The sequence below is a fragment of the Podarcis bocagei genome (genome assembly GCF_964188305.1).
Source record: "Podarcis bocagei genome assembly, chromosome: 11".
Lineage (NCBI taxonomy): Eukaryota > Metazoa > Chordata > Lepidosauria > Squamata > Lacertidae > Podarcis > Podarcis bocagei.
The window spans coordinates 1,398,388-1,415,127 of NC_138136.1; the positions used below are offsets into that span (position 1 = coordinate 1,398,388).

A 16,740-nucleotide genomic window follows, 5' to 3' on the forward strand; every position below is an offset into this window, starting at 1 on the left:
CCATGCTCACTTCTGCCATGTCCAACACATGTATTGCAGTACTTCATAGGAATGGTGCTCTGTACAGAACAATATCCATCTATTTGTTTCTGTTATTGTCGATTTTGAAAATCCATTGGCAGTTTTCAAGGTCTCCCTCTAATCACAGGGCTTGGACTTTTTTTTAAAAAAGGATCAGCATGGTTTGCTTTAATATTATACCATATTACCTTCCAGTCACTAGGAAATGCTCTTACCTCAGCTTCCATCAGACTGATCAACTAGAATTACAATATAACCCCCGCTATAGGTCAGGGGCACAACAGATCATAGATGAATGAGTTTGGCCAGCATATTTTAATTTTTGCATTCATTCAAGTCAAGCTCTACTGAATTGAGAAGGCTGCATGTACAGGAAGTAACAGGGATTGAGATGGAACCAATAAATCTGTTCTTATTGAGACCCTTCAGGGTTTCCAGTCATTTCAAAGAAAATGGAAGAATAAGGAGTCAGAAATTTTGTAAATGTTTAGGCAGAGTTAATGGCCGGGCAGGGTTTTTGTTTTTTTTAAAGTAGTAGCTTTTAAAATTGTATCAATTTAAAGTGCATAAAAATTGGGCACGTCAGAAGTCTAATTAAAATAATAAATAAGATAGCTTATTTGGGCTCACCGCAACAGTAAGAGCTGTTCGACAGTGGAATTTGCTGCCAAGGAGTGTGGTGGAGTCTCCTTCTTTGGAGGTCTTTAAGCAGAGGCTTGACAACTATATGTCAGGAGTGCTCTGATGGTGTCTCCTGCTTGGCAGGGGGTTGGACTCGATGGCCCTTGTGGTCTCTTCAAACTCTATGATTCTATGATTCTAACCTAGAGGCCACAGTGTGCCAAACTACAATGATGGGTAGGATCTGTGCCTGTTAGTTGACTTGATCTATCTACTATTATGTCTTATGGTTCATCATGTAGACTTAAATATAGTTTATTTTTAATGCTAAGTTTAGAGCATCAGGAAATGTGTTTTAGGAACCTATATTAATGTGTGTTTAAGACTGCATTCATATGAGCCATAGAAGCACACCATGTACTAAGGTTATGTTTGCTGTTTTATATTTGAAGTCTACAGGGGTGCCCCGCAAGACGAATGCCTCGCAAGACGGAAAACCCGCTAGACGAAAGGGTTTTCCGTTTTTGAGCTGCTTCGCAAGACGATTTTCCCTATGGGCTTGCTTTGCAAGACGAAAACGTCTTGCGAGTGTTCCGCTTCCCCCCCGCTTCCCCCCTTTTCCTAAGCCGCTAAGCCGCTAATAGCCTTTTAGCCGCTAATCCGCTAAGCCTTTAATAGCCGTTAAGCCTTTAATAGCCGCTAAACCGCTAATAGCGCTAATCCGCTAATAGGGTTGCTTTGCAAGACGAAAAAACCGCTAGACGAAGAGACTTGCGGAACGCATTAATTTCGTCTTGCGAGGCACCACTGTACATTAATAAAAAAATGAGAAAATATTTTCAGTCTGTTTCTTGGGTCTGTTAGCAAACCTGCATGGTCCCTTGGGTTGTTTTTTAAAAAATCCAAAACAGAGCACACCTGTCCAGGTAAGACCCTGACACATAGAGGGTGAACCTTACATCTTTGGAACTCTTTGCCATGGTCAGATCCTGCAATGCTGGCAGGTGAGGAGGGGGAGATGCAATGTATGTGCAGCCCAGGAGTCGTGTATGGCTTGTGGATTCATTCTCATTCTCTCTGCTCTAGATGTTGTTGGGACCACAGCCTCCCTCAGCCCTGGCCAAAGGCCACCATGCTGACTGGGGCTGGGGGTGATCAAACAGCATCTGGGTCCCAAGGCTGGGAAGTGGGGAGAGAGCTAAATGGGGCTGTGTATCAAAAGCCTTTGGCTCCAGGGGAGGAAAGGGTGTCTGTCGGCCTCAGTGGGCCTTGCTGCACTCTGCTTTGGCCAAAGACCTCCATCTTGTTAGAGCAGCACCGATCTACCCGTGAGGCAAGGTGAGGCAAGCGCCTCAGGCAGCAGGATCCACAAGGGGGGCAGATCCAGCCTCCAGGAAATGCAGTGCTGCTGTGGCTGCTGCGACATTCCTTGGAGGCTGGATCTGCCACCTCCTTGGCAGCCTGCCTCTGCAGCATCCTCTGGGGAAATAGGAGGCTCCTGCCCTTGTTCCCTAGGAAGATGTTTATTGCCCCCTTGTTCTAGAGGAAGAGCGACACTCACCCCTTCTTCCACAGTGGGGGATGGGCACCATTTTGTGGTTTGCCTCAGGTGGCAAATTGTCTTGGGCCAGTCCTGTGTTAGAGGCTAAGAAGATAAGTAATGAAAAGCCTAATCAGAACTGATCACCTTAGCTCTGCTACAGCAGCATATGGCAGATTTCTGACAGCTGAGTGGCATATGAAACGGACTTGACCCAACACTAATAATTATTTCCAGTCAAACCCTTAAGCCCCAGTCCCATGTGACAGTTGTCAGTCAGAAGCATATGGAGCCTTCAACACTTAGCCTCCTGGCATTACAGTGTCACCTCTCTCTTAAGTGGCAGCCATCCTTCAGGGGACTGAAATGAGGCATTCAGTGCAACTCCTGCACACTTTGCAATCACTTTCAAGAGATATATTCACACCCAATGATGCTCGTTTCTGAGGGACTAATGCAAACTGATTCCCACTGCACTGAAAACGGTTCAGACCCATGGAAATGACTATGATTCCATTATGAATATGCAGGCTATAAATTAATTGCTCTGAGAGGCTATAAATTAATTGCTCTGAGAGGCTGATCTTCACTGCTGGCACTTATTTTAATTCTGAGGAGGACTGTAGCTCCCTGGTAGAGCAGGCAGGCAGGCGCAATCCCTGGCATGCCCCAATAGGGTTGGGGACGCTTCCTTGAGAGTTACTGCCTGTCAGAGGAGACAATGCCAAACCAGATGGTCCAATGGTCTGATTCCAGTATTCCAAGGCAGTTTCCAGTATTCCTACAGATTTAAGAAGTTAGGCACTCCAGAGATTAGTAGACTTGAACAATCTTACAAAGAAGAAACTAAACTGAACTTCCAAGATATGTTCAGACAGAAGACTGGGAAGATATTTTTATTTAAAAACTGCCAACATTTAGCAAAAAAAGTACACTATTTTCCATTTTATACAGAAATACAATAACTTATAACTGTGCTTAGTATAGCCTGTCACTAGAACCATCATATATGAACACAAAAGAGAACCACATAAACATCCAGATGGATGTTGGAAGTGGAAAAATAATTTTGCTGACACAATTTTGCCACCACAATTTTTTTCTGTTAGATTTGGAAGACATTGCATAGGGATGGCTAGCGCTTCAGAACCAGTCTGTAATATAGCTTTGTATTACTAGGATACAAAACATTTGCGGGGGTGCGGAGAAATCAAGGTATCATTTTGTGATCAGATCTCAGAAACTGTTTGGTAGCTGTTGCCCACTGTTGCTAACACCACAACCAGTTATGTCAATATTTTAAGCAGGATGAAGTTTCTACTACTCTCCAGACCAAATGAGAATTTCATGAAATCACAACTCAGCAGCAATTTGAAATGCAAAACGTATTGAGAAGCAGATTTAAGTGAGAATGAGTGGAAGAGGATACACACCCCTAGGTAGTTACTGTACTATTTCATAAGTACTTATGAACCTACACTAAACCTAAAAACATAGCCACCGTGTAAACCAGAGGAAGAACTGACACTGGTTTATGGTGTTTAAAATACTGCACCAAAATGTGTACCTTGGATTTTGAGAATGTGAAAATATCTAGGCAATTCAACACATGTGAAAAAATATCACTACAATGGCATTTTGTCCATGTAGTTATGCTCACATGAAGTGTGTGCTAAGCAACACTATAGCATAACAAACATTTCACCCTTGAATTGGATCAGTGTGGCCAATTCTTTCCATTGCATTTGATGTAATACAGGCTGTATTTGAGGCACCAGAAACAGATTCTTCTGTGAAGCAGCTTCCCCTACCCAGTAGACCAGGAGCAAAGCTCCCAGGAATAGGGCAGGATGAAGGAACTGGATACACACAGCTTTTATATTTGAACATAACTTGTAACTTTCCCCAATTTTAAATGCCCATCCTCAAGGAAACAGCTCAATTTTCAAAGAGAAAGTTCATGTAAACCTCTCTCTATCTTCTAAAAGGCTTTTCAAGATATCTGAAAGCCAATGAACATCCAAAACCCCACATTAATTTGGAAAAATAGAGGGTAGTGTGATTTTTAAAAATGGAAGAGTGATGGATAGACAAAAATAAAGTGTCATTGACTACTGTACAACCAAGTAATTTCTTCGTTGCCTTGAATGCACAATGCACATCAAAATTTGTTTGTGATTGTATATCCTGCTACAAGTTGTCTAATATGACTTGCCTGTGAAAATTGCCAGTTCTACTCTTGGCCAACTATTCCAGTTGTCCAAACATCTTAAGTCCACTGCAATTCCAGGCAGAAAAAAGTGGACAAGCAGACACAGAACAGTCATGTTAACTAGTTACCCATAGCATTTCATCACAAGCTCCTGGATACAAGGTTACCCTCATGCTGGAATATTTTATTTTTAAGAATAATGGTTTGCCTCCCGACCACAACCACTCAATATGATACGTAAGCCATCCAGAGAACCTCTTGGCTGCTATTTGATTTTGGACTTTGGGTATCGGAAACCCAAGCCACATCACATTTCACCTTTGCCTTTTCCCCTTGATGGCAGTCTTTGCTGGAGAGTTCAGTAGACAACGTGTACAACAAAGCAAGGGCAAATTGTATTCACTTCATTTGTTCTTAATGAATAGGATAAATCATGTATTTTTGTTCACTGTTTTACAGCAGATGAGTCTCGTTTAAACCAAGAGCAAAGGTGACAAAGGCCTGATTCAGAAGTAACTAAAAGCTCCTGTTTCCTACTACATAAATTTGTCATAGTAAGCCTCACCCTCAAAAACTCCATCTCTCCTTTCACCATCAAAGATCAGAGGACATGAAATGTGTTTAAACTATGTTTTGATAACAAGTAAGCATCTGAAATCACTAACCATGGTTTCAAAACAAACCACCATTCCCTGAGCTTTGCCACGAGGGGTGACAGTGGCTTGTTTAAAATTGCAAGGGAAAGGAAAGCTGAAACTACTCAAGCCAGAGGGGTCACGATGGCTCATTACATAACCATGGTCTCCTCTTACATCTGAAATGAGCCTAAGGCTTGTTTCATTCTAACTTCCAGTACATACAACAAATAAAGAAACCCCACACTGAAATCAAGAGAGATTGTGCAGCAACAATGAACTTGTGGATTGCATCCATTAGATTGTTTTGTAAAAGCTAGCATATGTAAACAAACACTAAAGAATTTACCAGAAGTCATGCTGTATTGGCACTACAACAGGAAATGCCTCTTTCACAAAGAAAACGCAGGTGGGACATCAGGAATATCAGGTATATAAGGCAAGAAAATGCTTTTGAGCCTTGAAGAGATGAGTGCAAAACACTTATTCCTCAGGTGCTTCATGCTACTTACGTATTCCGTTTACAGTTTCACACAATGGAATATCCATGCTTTTTCCATCCAAATATTTACCGAGTTGACCAGGGTTACATGTGTCTGTATAATTCCCCAGGTGTTGCTATTGTACATCCTTTGCTTATTTCAAAATTTAAATCTAACCAATTTTAAGTCCCTTGTATCTCTACAACAGTATTCCATCATTATATCTCTTGGCTTCAGGCATTATTTAGTCAACCTTAAACACTGTTAGGCTTTGATCCTAAGCACACTCACTTGGAAGTAAGCCCACTGAAGTTATGGGACTTATTTCTGAGTAAGCATGCCTAGGACTGTCATGCAGACTCATTAATTTTGGCTGAGTCATGCCAATAGGTAATAAGCCTGCTCCAGATATCAGTGGGTATTATAATGATTTAACTAGAGCAGCAGAAGAAATTAATTTGTGCTGTTAAATAGGATATTGTCACAAGTCCCCCTCTCAAGAACTCTTAGTTGCAAAGAGATATTTGGCAACCTATAAGGACAGGCCCAAAGTTTACTAACAGCTATTTTCATTTCAAAAACAAAATAAACCATATGTTTGCAGAACAAGAGCAAAAGGTGGATTTTTAAAAGCTGTTAACCAGTTACAGCATTAGTTAGATGGCTAGATTTTAAGAGACTATTATTATGCATTTAGCATTTAAGTATTTACACATCATAGGTTATATAGTAGTAAAAAAGGAATCTAATGCACTTGATATTCTATACCCTGAGTAAAGGAGCATTACAAACTAGAAGTCACAAGAAGAAGTCTGTTCCCGCTTTGATATATACTGAAAGCATCAATGACCACAAGCTCATTTCCATTGTTTGATCATTATACAGCACTTGCATTGTGGAAATGGCAGAAATACCGTAATTTTCGCTCCAAAACACGCACTTTTTTGCTCCTAGAAAGTAAGGGAAAATGCCTGTGCGTGTTACGGAGCGAATGCACGGATCGGAGCCATGGCTGACATCAGTCAAGCAAAGCGGGAGCCGCTTACACGCTCTACGAGGTTCTCGCTTTGCTTGCTTTAAAGCGACCTGGAGCCGGGGAGGAGGGAGGGAAGGAGAGCCATGGCAGCAAAGCCGGCAGCAGCCGCTTACACGGGAGGAGGTACAGACGCTAGGAAAGGTCCGCGTGCTCTCTAAACAGAGGAATGAGACTGCAGAGGAATGGCAGGAAAGATAAAATTTAAGCCAGTGTTTCCCAACCGGTGTTCCCCGGCACACGAGTGTGCCGTGAGACACCGGCTGGTGTGCCGCGAGATGCCTGGAGGGAGGCGGGCGAGTCGGGCGGCGAGAGGCGGGGCGGGGGCGGCGAGGAGAGGCCGCGCCTCCTGCTGCTGCCTGGCGCTCCTCCTCGCAGCCGGCAGCGCTGCCTGGGCGCCTCCGCGCGACTCTGTCTCGCTGGGTTTGGTCTCCCAGCAGAGACGGGTCACACGCGCCCCTCCCTCCCTCCCTCAGCCTGCGCGGAGGGAGAGCCAGAGAGAGGCATCGCTCCTGCGCTCCGAGGCGGATTGAGCGCAGCTGAGAGGAGCTGCCGAGGGAAAAAACGTTCACTTTTGTGCGTCCCTCCCGGCGTGACGCTGCGCGCTGACGTCACGGGGCGGGGCTTTAATGGTGGTGTGCCGCGAGATTTTTTTTTAGTACACAGGTGTGCCGTTGCCCAAAAACGTTTGGGAAACACTGATTTAAGCAACCAGCAGCAAAATAAAACCAACCTCGAGCTCTGAGCCAGCGCAGTGAAAACCAGGAAGTAAAAAAAAAAAGGCTGGGGAGGGCATGAGGGAGAGGGGAAAACTTCGCAAATCCCCCTGGGGCGGAGCAGCTTGTTTTCAGGCAGGATAGATTTGAGCATTGTCTGGGTCCTAGTGCCGCTATCTCTTTTTTGTGCTCCATTCTATTGCTGCTGGTGGCTGCTTATCGTTCAGGCTGCAAGGAGGAGCGCTTTTACACAGCTAATGGCGAATCCCCTGCAATCCAAGTCCTCCTCACTTGCTCAAATCTATTCTGCCTCAAAACAAGGAGCGGAAGGAAAGGGCTGCAAACTGTTAAATGGAAAAAACCCTAGGCACAGGGCAAATACCTTAAGTATACCTTTAAAGCAACAGTGCTCTTTCCCTCCCTCCTCCCCGCTCAGCTCCCCAAAAAGCTCCTTCTCCACACACACCCCACGCGTGCTCCTTGTCCCCTTAAACCCCTCTTCTGCATTATTAGCAGCATCCTTTTCCACACACCCCACGCGTGCTCCTTGTCCCTTGAGTTCTTTTCCTTCCCTCCCCACTTAAAATGTGGTTACAAAGCACGGATCCACATGGATCCTCAGGATTTTTGCACTGGGTCACCCCAAATTCACCATCAGATCACATAGCATTTCCATGGCTACAGCCTGCACCAAAAAACACACACGCACCCACTGTTTCATGGGGCCGCAATGGCGCAAAAACGTGGTTACAAAGCATGGATCCACATGGATCCTCAGGATTTTTGCATTGGGCTACCCCAAACTCACTGTCAGATCACATGTCTGTGGCCACAGCATGAACCATAAAAATCATACATCCACTGTTTCGTTTAGAATATTTTTTCCTTGTTTTCCTCCTGTAAAAACTACATGCGTGTTATGGTCAGATGCGTGTTATAGAGCGAAAAATACGGTAAGTTCTGGCATTGGAGAGTTTTCCAACTTCACAAACCATTGGAAGCATTTGTTAGTTAAAGCTCCTCATGAAAAGGAATCGCATTGGCTTAATTGATACAGTTCTTGCTTTTCAAAACTCGAGCTTTGAGGTTCAAGGTAAAAAGCAGGTGCATCTGAAGACATGGCCTCATCTCAACTCTTGGGAAGGAGTCCGTGATATCTGAAAAAGACCCCCTTGGACTTCCGTGTTGGCTGCCCGTTCTGCTGGAAGGGTGAGCTCTTTCGCTGGAAAGAGCACCAGTGCTTTGAAGGTTGGGGAAACCGCTAGAGCGACGCGGTACCCCTTAAAAACCTCGGATTGAGCATTCCGAGGACTTGGCATTCCTGCGGTGCCTGGAACGACTCCCTCACCCCCCAGTAAGCTCTTGATAAGGGCTCCGAGAGCGGGTGGGGTTGGAGACGGAGGCACTTGGGAACAGACTCGCTTCCTTCATCGCATGAAGCTCCGAGTCCGGCGATCGTGAGCGGCCAATTTCTCCAAGCAACTATGATTGGAAGTGAGTAATAAATTAAAAATTTGGACATTCATTTGGAACGGACAGGGGCTTAAAAAAACAATGGTCAGTCCCTTCCTCTGATTAAGAGACAAAACAGCTACATTAGCCGAAGCCGTGATCTAAAATTTATGACTTTCTAAAGACTTTCAAGTTAACCTTTGTATTTCTCCTGCTAGCAGGGGGGAGATACTTTTCAGAGTGTTTTAATCCTTGCAGATAGTTTGGATTTACAAGGTATTTTCTTTGTGGAAGCGGACTTCTCAGTCGGGAAGACTAGACTCCATTGTGACATCGTAAAGAAAAGGACACTTTCAACTTTCGTTTTCCTACTTGGGGGAGAAAAAGTAACTGCAGCTGCCCGAACTCAAAGGTTTTTCTTCTCCCTTTCTCTTTTAAACAGTACCTCTACCCCCAGATATAAATTGTAAATTGTGACTGTGTTATTAACTTTTGGGGAATTAAGAAAGGATTACAAGTTACAGAGACTGTTGACTGGTATATTAAGACTGGTGGAGAGGCTTGAGAAGAGAAACTGTCTGTCTCCTTATCCCCCCTTTGTGTTTGAGACTGACCTTGAACAAAAGAACTGCAAGTTATGGATGGGGGAGAGAAAGGAGAGAGGGCAGAGAAAACAAGAACCAAAGCAAGGAGGGACTCTAAGTCATCAACTTTTGAGGAGTCTGTGTTGCAATTGCTTCAGGAAATTAAAACAGAAGTAAGAGGAAATCAAAAGTCTATACAGGAATTAAAAAGTGACTTTGCTCAATTAAAACAAGATTTGACGCAAGTTAATTCAGATTATCAGCACATGAGTCAAGACTGGCGCATTTGGAAACTGTGAGAATTCCTTACTTAGAGGAAAATCAGCGACAATCTCAAATTTCAATTGCGTCCCTGCAGCTAAAACAGAAGGAATGTAATCTGAGATTGAGGGGCGTACCCCAGAAAGAGCGGGATAATTTGAAGGATTGGTTAATTGAAGAATTTGCAGCGTACTGGGGCCTCTCAAAAGAAGAATTAAATTCCTGGATAGACAAGGCCTACAGATTTGGACCTAAAAAAGATACTAAGATCACACATGACTGTATGGTGATTTTTAAAACTAAAGAGCAGAGAGACATTATTTTAGGCCACCATTATAAAAAAAGTTTAAAGATAGATGAGAAGGGAATAATTCTGTTTAAAGATATCCCGATGTGATGGCCTGGGATTCCGATTCGGAGGATGAAACAGAGGAATCCCAGCCTGCACAGGAGTCCCCGCCTCCAGGGCTGGCTGAACTGGGGCAGGGCCTTGAGTCTGAAGCGCCTGCACCTGTGCCGGATCCTCAGGAGCAGGCACCAGGTGATTCCACTCTGGCTCCGGAGGTGATTGAGGACTCAGTGGCCACAGGTGAGCCTCCTCCAGGGCCCAGTAACCCTTCGGCCTCTCCTGATCTGCAGAGGCTTAGGGCAGAGAGGCGAAGGGAACTAGTTGCCCCCAGGAGGAGTGCTCGCCTTAAGGCCAGAGTAGGCGGGGCTCCTGGGGGTCGGGACCGCCCCTGACCTTAGAAGAGGATAAAAGCCCACTCATCCCGGCCCCAGGTTGCGGGAGCAACGTCGTTGTTGACTTCGGACCTTCCTGTGTTCCTGATCCCTGCTCGGCCTCCTGTTCCTGACTATCCGGTACTCCTGTTCCCTGCTCGGCTTCCTGTTCCTGACTATCCAGCACTCCTGTTCCCTGCTCGGCCTCCTGTTCCCGACCATCCGGTGTTCCTGTTACCTGCTCAGCCTCCTGTTCCAGCGTTCCTGTTCCCCGCCCGGCTCTCTGCATCGGACCTCGCCCCGCTTCGTGTGGACTCTGCTACACTCACGGTACCTTACCCCCGGGACCAGCACACCCGACATACTTTTTGGCCCTGAGAAATAATTATACGGATTTGGCCAGTGCCCTAAGAAGGTGGGAGTTCCCGGAAGGACTATCTTTTAAATTTCAAGGAAGGAAACAAAGAATAACAACAGTCGGAGAGAAAGAAAGATTTTTGGAGAAAAACGCAAAAGAGCTCGGACTGGAAAGTTCTCCTTCATCAGGCGCAGGGGCACTGGGCCCCTAATAAATCAGGATGTCATTGAAAATCTACTCCTGGAATGTGAATGGTCTAAATTCACGTTTTAAGAGGAACCAAGTTTATCACGTACTGGCAAGACAGAATTTGGATATAATTTGTTTACAAGAAACACATGTTATAAGACTTCATAGAAAAATTCTTCAAAGTAAGAAACTTGGGCAGGAATTTATTTCATCCGACAAAGTGAAAAAAAGAGGCATGGTTTTTTATGTTAAAGAAAAATGGAACCCCAAATTGATGTTTAAAGATGAGGAAGGGAGGTACATTGCAGTTGAAATTACGGCACAAGGCGATAAATTTCTTTTGCTGGGAATTGATACACCAAATGATGGCAAAGTGGAATTCTTTAAGAATCTGGACTTAAAACTCATGGATTATATGGATTACAAAATGATTTTAATGGGAGACCTGAATGGAGTAGCATCAACATTAATGGATAAAACACAGGGACAGAAAAATCCAAGTTCCGGCAGACTACCAAAGATTTTCTTTGACATGACTGATAAATACCATTTATCGGACATATGGAGGCTACGAAACCCAATGGAGAGAGATTTCACTTTTTTCTCAAATTCAAATCAATGGACTCGCGAATGGACTACATATGGGTATCCAGAGATTTGGCTCCTAAGGTTACTAAAACAGAAATTTGCCCTAAGACTTGCTCAGATCATAACACAGTAGTTTTGGAGATGAAATTATACCTGCAGAGTTCCTTTAGATGGAGGATGAATGATGAGTTGTTGAGGAATGAACAGATGATTAGTAAGGCCTAAAAGACTCTAAACCAGAGGCCTTTCTCCTTGGAATAACAGGTGTAGAATTGCCCAAGAAAGATGTTAAATTATTTTTGTATGCCACAACGGCCGCCCGAATATTACTAGCAAAAATTGGAAAACACAAGAACTACCAACAGTGGAAGATTGGCAGATGAAGATGATGGACTTTTCGGAGCTAGCTGACCTGACTGGAAGAATCCGCGACCAGAAAGAAGAGGAGCTTCAAGAGGACTGGAGGAAATTCAAGGACTATTTGAACAAATATTGTAATATAAAAAATTAGAAATTACTTGAAAGAAACAAATAGGCCTAGGACAAATTAAGTTATAATTAAATAAATGGGTTTCAGAATGTCAAGAAAAGTGAATAAGATGACTATAATTGGAAATTGTTTTAGTTTAATAATGATATTGGAAAGCTGTTACTTTTAAATTACAAGGAAACTCAGAAAGGAGGGATTTGAGGAAGTCAATCAAGATGTTTAAAAAGTTGGATTTGTAAAGAATTAAGTTTGTTATTATTGTCTATTTGTTTATTATTCCCCCCTTTTCCCCCTCCCTTTTTTTCCTTTTTTCCCTTCTTTTTCTCTCTGTCTCTCCCCCCCCCTCTTCTTCTCTTTTTCCTTTTCTGTTTTTGTGTATTAATCTGCTTTGTGGTTTGTGTTATTATGGTGGAAAAATCTAATAAAAATTTATTAAAATAAATAAATGAAAAAGACCCCCCTGCCTTGTTACACTTCACTCTTCAGAGAGAAAACTAATTTGGACACCACACATTAAACAGAGTAAGAGAGAAAAAATGTCCATCAACACTCAAAAGCCATATTGAAAAAACATGTTTGAAAGTAGTGGAGTCCCCCCCTCCTCGTTTTTAATATCAAAATGTCCACAGACAGAAGAGGAGACTGTGTCTCAGGTGCTCTTAAAAGTCACATCCATCTTTCACTTAGCTGATCTTGAGATGTCTAGAGCGAATCTAAACAGACAGTCTAATTTTCAGCAACGTAGAAGAATATACTAAAAACTCAGGTTCAACTTGTGTATTCTGCAAAAAAAAAAAAAAGCATTACAATTTGGAATGAGTACAGTGGTACCTCTGGATGCGAACTGGATCCGTTCTGGAGCCCCATTTGCATCCTGGGTAGAGCATAACCTGCAACTGCACGTCTGCGGGTCGCGATTTGCCACTTCTGCGCATATGCGTGACATCATTCTGAGCATCTGCGCATGCGCGAGTGGTGAAACCTGGAAGTAACGCGCTCCGTTATTTCCAGGTCATCGCGGAGCGCAACCCGAAAATACTTAACCTGAAGCTACTTCAACCCAAGGTATGCCTGTATAGTGATCCAAAAACACAACCACTCTCAATGGAAACTGCAGAGCACCATCAAAAACTGCTTGCTGGATTTGGCTGTACAGATAACAGCCAGCTATTCCTCGACACAAGCCAATAACATTATTTACTCAGAATGGTTACAAATTGCATTATTTCAGGCAGGGCAGACCAAGGAAAGTGAAGCATATTATGCAGTTCAGATTCTACTTATGCTTATGCCTTTACTGAGAAAGAGAATAAAGTCTGTAACAGATTTAAGGTATAAATATTAATCTAACAGCATAACAATATCACTGTTTTCTCCTTAAACACAAGTCTGCTGTGTAATGGTAACAATGCAACTAATTATAAATTATGTGTGGATTATTCAAATATCAATTATTTAACTCCTGCATAATAAAAGAAAACTGCAATAAAAAATAAAGTATAAAAACACTCTGCCAATTGTTGTTAACAAGCAGGGGAAGACTGCTGAACCTACAATACAAGAAAATGGCTTTTGCTGGTGCTGGTTGCATTTATTCTCTCCATAGTAAGTCTACATAACCACAGCTCAACCTATTCCCGTGCTGAATTTTAATGTCCATTATTTCACAACTGTATCACTCACAGTATCAAAACTTCTCTGGTTCTTTTGCCTCCCAAAGCTTACTTAAAGCGAAAGGGGGGACGGGGGGACGGACCAAAACCCAATCCTATAGCTGCTATCTAGACAACTCATCAGAGTGGCGACTAAACTACTTGACCCATATTTCTCTCCATGATAACAAGTAACTATCAAGAAGCACAAACACAGGTGTTTCCCGCTGATTCAAAAATATAGAATTAAAAACAAAACCTCTGTTCAACGTGATATTTACAATAGCTTAAATGGGATGGCTTAATATTGCATTAAAATTGATATCAAATTGATATAAAATGGCTGAATCTGTACTAGCCTTTTCCAAGTAACTGTCAAAAAAGTCATCATGCACATAGTGCTTTTTTTATCCCACAAACTACGTGAAATCTAGTCAACTGCTTCTTCAGCCCTGACCTCGAGTGCAATCGCTGCAGATGACACAATGCAGTATTCAATGCTTGTTTGCTTATACGGACCTCACTGTGTAATACTCTTAAATGGGATTCTCACTTCTGAAGTGATTATCAGAGAAATCGGCAATTAACTTTCACCAAAAAGCTGCCCTGACAAGATCTGGCAAGGATACAAGGGCAAAACAAGAAGAAGGGATTTGTTCATATGTGATACAGTGCAAGGAGACCTAACACTCTCTGAATCCTTAAAAAATACACAGGCAGTTTAGTTCTCAATTATTTTGGACATTGTATCGCTATTAACTCAAAGAACTGTAAGAATGAACAACAGTTTGGTGCTAAATTGATTTTCAGGTGTTTTTCCAGCAAAGCCATGGTTTAATTATTAAGTTTGAATATCCTGACCTCCGACATACTAAAAACTCAATCTAGTGCTACTTAGTGCTTGAAGTGTTGTGCAGGGGACTTTTAATGTATGGTAATCACCAGTTCCTCGAGGCACAGCTAAATCAATGGGACTGCACAGCCTTTTACCAGTCTGGGACTTCAAAGAATGCAGTCAAATTGAATGTTGAGTGCTCATATTTGTGAGCTCTCATTTACATACTACACAGGTTCCCACAAGGAAATATATTACTAAGGAAATATCTTTTACACATGCCAAAATCTGCCAACCAAAATGAATTATTATTATTTTTTAATATTCTGTTGGGAGCCGCCCAGAGTGGCTGCGGAGGCCCAGCCAGATGGGTGGGGTATTAGTAATATATTATTATTATTATTATTATTATTATTATTATTATTATTATTATTATTATCCTTCATGGATCACTGCCTTGTCGTGGCAAAGGGGCCTGAATAACTCAGAGAAGCTATGAGCTATGTCGGGCAGGGCCACCTAAGATGGACAGGTCATAATGGAGAGTTTTGACCAAACGTGATCCACCTAGAGCAGGAACCGGCAAGCCACTCCAGTATCCCTGCCAAGAAAACTCCATGGACAAAGGCAACAGGCATATAAAAGTTATGACGCTGGAAGATGAGCCCCTCAGGTCGGAAGGCGTCCAACATGCTACTGAGGAAGAGCGGAGGACAAGTACAAGTAGATTCAGAGCTGATGAAGCGGCTGGGCCAAAGCCGAAAGGACGCTCAGTTGCGGATATGTCTGGAAGTGAAAGGAAAGTCCAATACTGTAAAGAAAAATATTGCATAGGAACCTGGAATGTAAGATCCATCAACCTGGGTAAGTTGGATGTGGTCAAAAATGAGATGACAAGAATAAATATTGACATCCTGGACATCAGTGAACTAATATGGATGGGAATGGGCGAATTCAGTTCGGATGACCATCATATCTACTACTGTGGGCAAGAATCCCATAGAAGAAATGGAGTGGCCCTCATAGTCAACAAAGGAGTGGCAAAAGCTGTACTGGGATGCAATCTCAAAAATGTTAGAATGATCTCAGTACGAATCCAAGGCAGACCTTTTAACATCACAGTAATCCAAGTTTATGTACCAACTACTGGTGCTGAAGAAACTGAAATTGACCAATTCTATGAAGACTTACAACACCTTCTAGAAATGACACCAAAGAAGGATGTTCTTCTCATTATAGGGGATTGGAATGCTAAAGTAGGGAATCAAGAGATAAAAGGAACAACTGGCAAGTTTGGCCTTGGAGTTCAAAACGAAGCAGGGCAAAGGCTAATAGAGTTCTGCCAAGAGAACAAGCTGGTCATCACAAACACTCTTTTCCAACAACACAACTCTACACATGGACATCACCAGATGGGCAGCATTGAAATCAGATTGATTATATTCTCTGCAGCCAAAGATGGAGAAACTCTATACAGTCAGCAAAAACAAGACCTGGAGCTGACTGTGGCTCAGATCATCAGCTTCTTATAGCAAAATTCAAGCTTAAACTGAAGAAAGTAGGAAAAACCACTGGGCCGGTAAGATGCAATCTAAATCATATCCCTTATGGAAGTTGAAGTGAGGAACAGTTTTAAGGATTTAGAGTTGGTGGACAGAGTGCCTGAAGAACTATGGATGGAGGCTCGTAACATTATATAGGAGGCAGCAACGAAAACCATCCCAATGAAAAGGAAATGCAAGAAAGCAAAGTGGCTGTCCAACGAGGCCTTACAAATAGCAGAGGAGATAAGGCAAGCAAAATGCAAGGGAGATAGTGAAAGATACAGGAAACTGAATGCAGATCTCCAAAGAATAGCAAGGAGAGACAAGAAGGCCTCCTTAAACAAGGAATGCAAAGAAATAGAGGAAAACAACAGAATGGGAAGAACCAGAGATCTGTTCAAGAAAATTGGAGCTATGAAAGGAACACTTTGTGCAAAGATTACCATAATAAAGGACAAAAGTGGTAAGGGCCTAACATAAGCAGAAGACATCAAGAAGAGGTGGCAAGAATACACAGAGGAATTATACCAGAAAGATATGGATTTCTTGTACATCCCAGGTAGTGTGGTTGCTGACCTTAAGCCAGACATCCTGGAGAGTGAAGTCAAATGGGCCTTAGAAAGCACTGCAAATAACAAGGCCAGTGGAAGTGATGACATTCCAGTTGAACTATTTAAAATTTTAAAAGGTGATGTTGTTAAGGTACTGCACTCAATATGCCAGCAAATTTGGAAAACTCAGCAGTGGCCAGAGGATTGGAGAATATGCAGAATTCATCATGCGAAAGGCTGGACTGGATGAATCCCA

The 16,740-nt window shown here is 42.8% G+C and overlaps 1 protein-coding gene across 3 annotated transcripts in view; it reads right to left on the reverse strand.

Annotated features, from left to right (window-relative positions):
- Positions 1-8,286: 8,286 nt before the first annotated feature.
- Positions 8,287-16,740, reverse strand: part of PTAR1 (protein prenyltransferase alpha subunit repeat containing 1) — a 46,265-nt gene continuing 37,811 nt past the window's right edge. For 2 of the 3 annotated variants that reach the window (XM_081213762.1, XM_081213764.1), the window contains one exon: positions 8,287-8,742. In XM_081213762.1, the coding sequence (XP_081069888.1) occupies positions 8,522-8,742 (221 nt within the window). In that variant the 3' untranslated portion in view covers positions 8,287-8,521. Of the gene's footprint in view, positions 8,743-12,246; positions 12,685-16,740 lie in introns of those variants that run through there. The other variant, XM_081213763.1, reaches the window with a different exon arrangement.